Source organism: Seriola lalandi, unplaced genomic scaffold, assembly GCF_002814215.2.
Source record: "Seriola lalandi dorsalis isolate HSWRI2012SDOR001 ecotype SW California unplaced genomic scaffold, Sedor1 jcf7180002001086, whole genome shotgun sequence".
Taxonomy (NCBI): Eukaryota; Metazoa; Chordata; class Actinopteri; order Carangiformes; family Carangidae; genus Seriola; species Seriola lalandi.
The window spans coordinates 1-1,833 of NW_019471745.1; the positions used below are offsets into that span (position 1 = coordinate 1).

General features: G+C 42.3%; 1 protein-coding gene across 1 annotated transcript; it reads right to left on the reverse strand.

Annotated features, from left to right (window-relative positions):
- Window positions 1-32: 32 nt before the first annotated feature.
- LOC111663604 (piezo-type mechanosensitive ion channel component 1-like) lies at window positions 33-1,810 on the reverse strand (the record flags this gene model as incomplete). The annotated part of the gene is made up of 5 exons (XM_023417866.1): window positions 1,663-1,810; window positions 1,217-1,278; window positions 918-1,076; window positions 615-762; window positions 33-221 (listed from the first exon to the last, which is right to left on the reverse strand). Coding segments are annotated over exons 1-5 (642 nt in total), but the record flags the coding sequence as incomplete, so codon positions are not given.
- Window positions 1,811-1,833: the final 23 nt, after the last annotated feature.

The following is a 1,833-nucleotide window of genomic DNA, read 5'->3' on the forward strand; positions in this document are numbered from 1 at the left end:
AAAAAAAAACTACTGTACAAAATGTTAATTACCTCGTATCCTCCCAGCTTGACAGTCACTGTGACATCAATGGGGTGGTTGACCACACCCACCACTGATCTGACCAGTGAAATGAAGAGCAGGGGAAACCAGATGATGCAAATCAAGAAGAAGATGATGAGTCCACCCATGCCATATTTCACTATCTTCTTCTTCTTCTGCCCTTTAGGCTGCGGGTATTTCTGAGGAAAGAAAATATTATTTTGAGAGATAATAAATATGTTTTTAGTTGTTTTTTTTAATAAAGAGTGTTCAGTATTTTCTTTTTTGCTGCCCATAATTCAGAGGAAACTGGCACAAACCCTCCCGCCGCCACGACGTGGTGGTGATCATAGCATATGGTACCAGTAGCACAGCAGATAACTGCATATTTCAGAGAAATCTTTCAAATGTGGACACAAATGCTCAACTTGGCACATCCTCCTGGGGTATTACTCGAAAATCCATATATATATAATATACTGTCAGTCTAATATTTTGGCCACCTGTTTCCACTGCTGTACATTGTGGCAGTTACTGCTTTTCCCTCAGAAGAAGATATCTGGTCTGCTGTCACATCACATGGGCTCACATACCTTCTCTGTCTCACGGCTGCATTTAATGATGAAGATGTTGGCATAAATGTCTTCCACACACATCCAGTTTGATAGAGACAGAGTTGTGTCAGTCCAAACCCAGTCCATCACTGCCCGCAGCTCCACCAGGAACGGCACCAGACGGAACCTGCACACACACATATGTATAACATATACATGCACAATAGATATATATTTGTATATATATGTGTGTGTGTGTGTGTGTGTGTGTGTGTGTGCAATGAATGAAACAAATCTGTAATTCCAGCACAAATAGCTGCAGATTTGCTTTGTTGTCCGTACCCTTGGAAGAGAAACAGGTTGAGGTGGTTGTATTTCTTGGTGAGAAAGTTGCCGAGGATACGAGTGGGATATCCACAGCGGATCTGATAGGCCGACAGGCCGAAGTAAATACACTTGACAAAGTACCAGAGCTGGGCCACAAAGTTCTGATTGAACATCCTAAAGGGGGAAAGGGGGAGGCGAGGAAGATTAAAACTAATTAAATCAAATTTTCAACAGTATTCTGAAGACTCAACTCATACTATATATATACATACTATAAGAATGATACATTTGTACAAGACAGGATTGAACTTTACCTTTCAGTGACACCAGGGAGGATGAAGAACATCCACAGGTGGATCCCAAACACAAGGATCACCTGAAGGGAAGAAGCAGAAGGAGGAGAGGAAGGGTGTGAGGAAAGAAAAAAACAAAAATGAAGAGCAAGACAACTCTAAACATGTTACAAATAAATGTTGCAGGCCACTCTGGGCCTTTCCAAAAGTCACCTAATTTTCTCCTGTAGCATCAGTTCCCCATTTGTGATGTTGCAGTTGAATCTTTTCAGGAAGTAAATTTGAAAGGAATGCTCAAACACATCCAAGAAAATCCACTCACTGAAGTCTGATATAATTTGTAATGGTGAATGAGGGAACAAAAGAAAACCACTGACACAGAGTCAGTCCTCCTCCTCCTGACTTCTTCAATATTTTAAAGATATGGAACCACACAGACGCTAATAATCTGAAAAAGTAGAATGAACCTGGAAGATGAGTTTTCCCAGGACGGCCTTGCGCAGATACAGGGCTCTGTCGATGATCATGGTGCTGAACTGGATGAGCAGCATCACCAGGAAGGCCTCGGGGACCTGGTCCTCTGACAGGGTGGAGGCTATATCAGCTGCTGCACTGTGTTTCTGAAGGAGAGGTCAGGA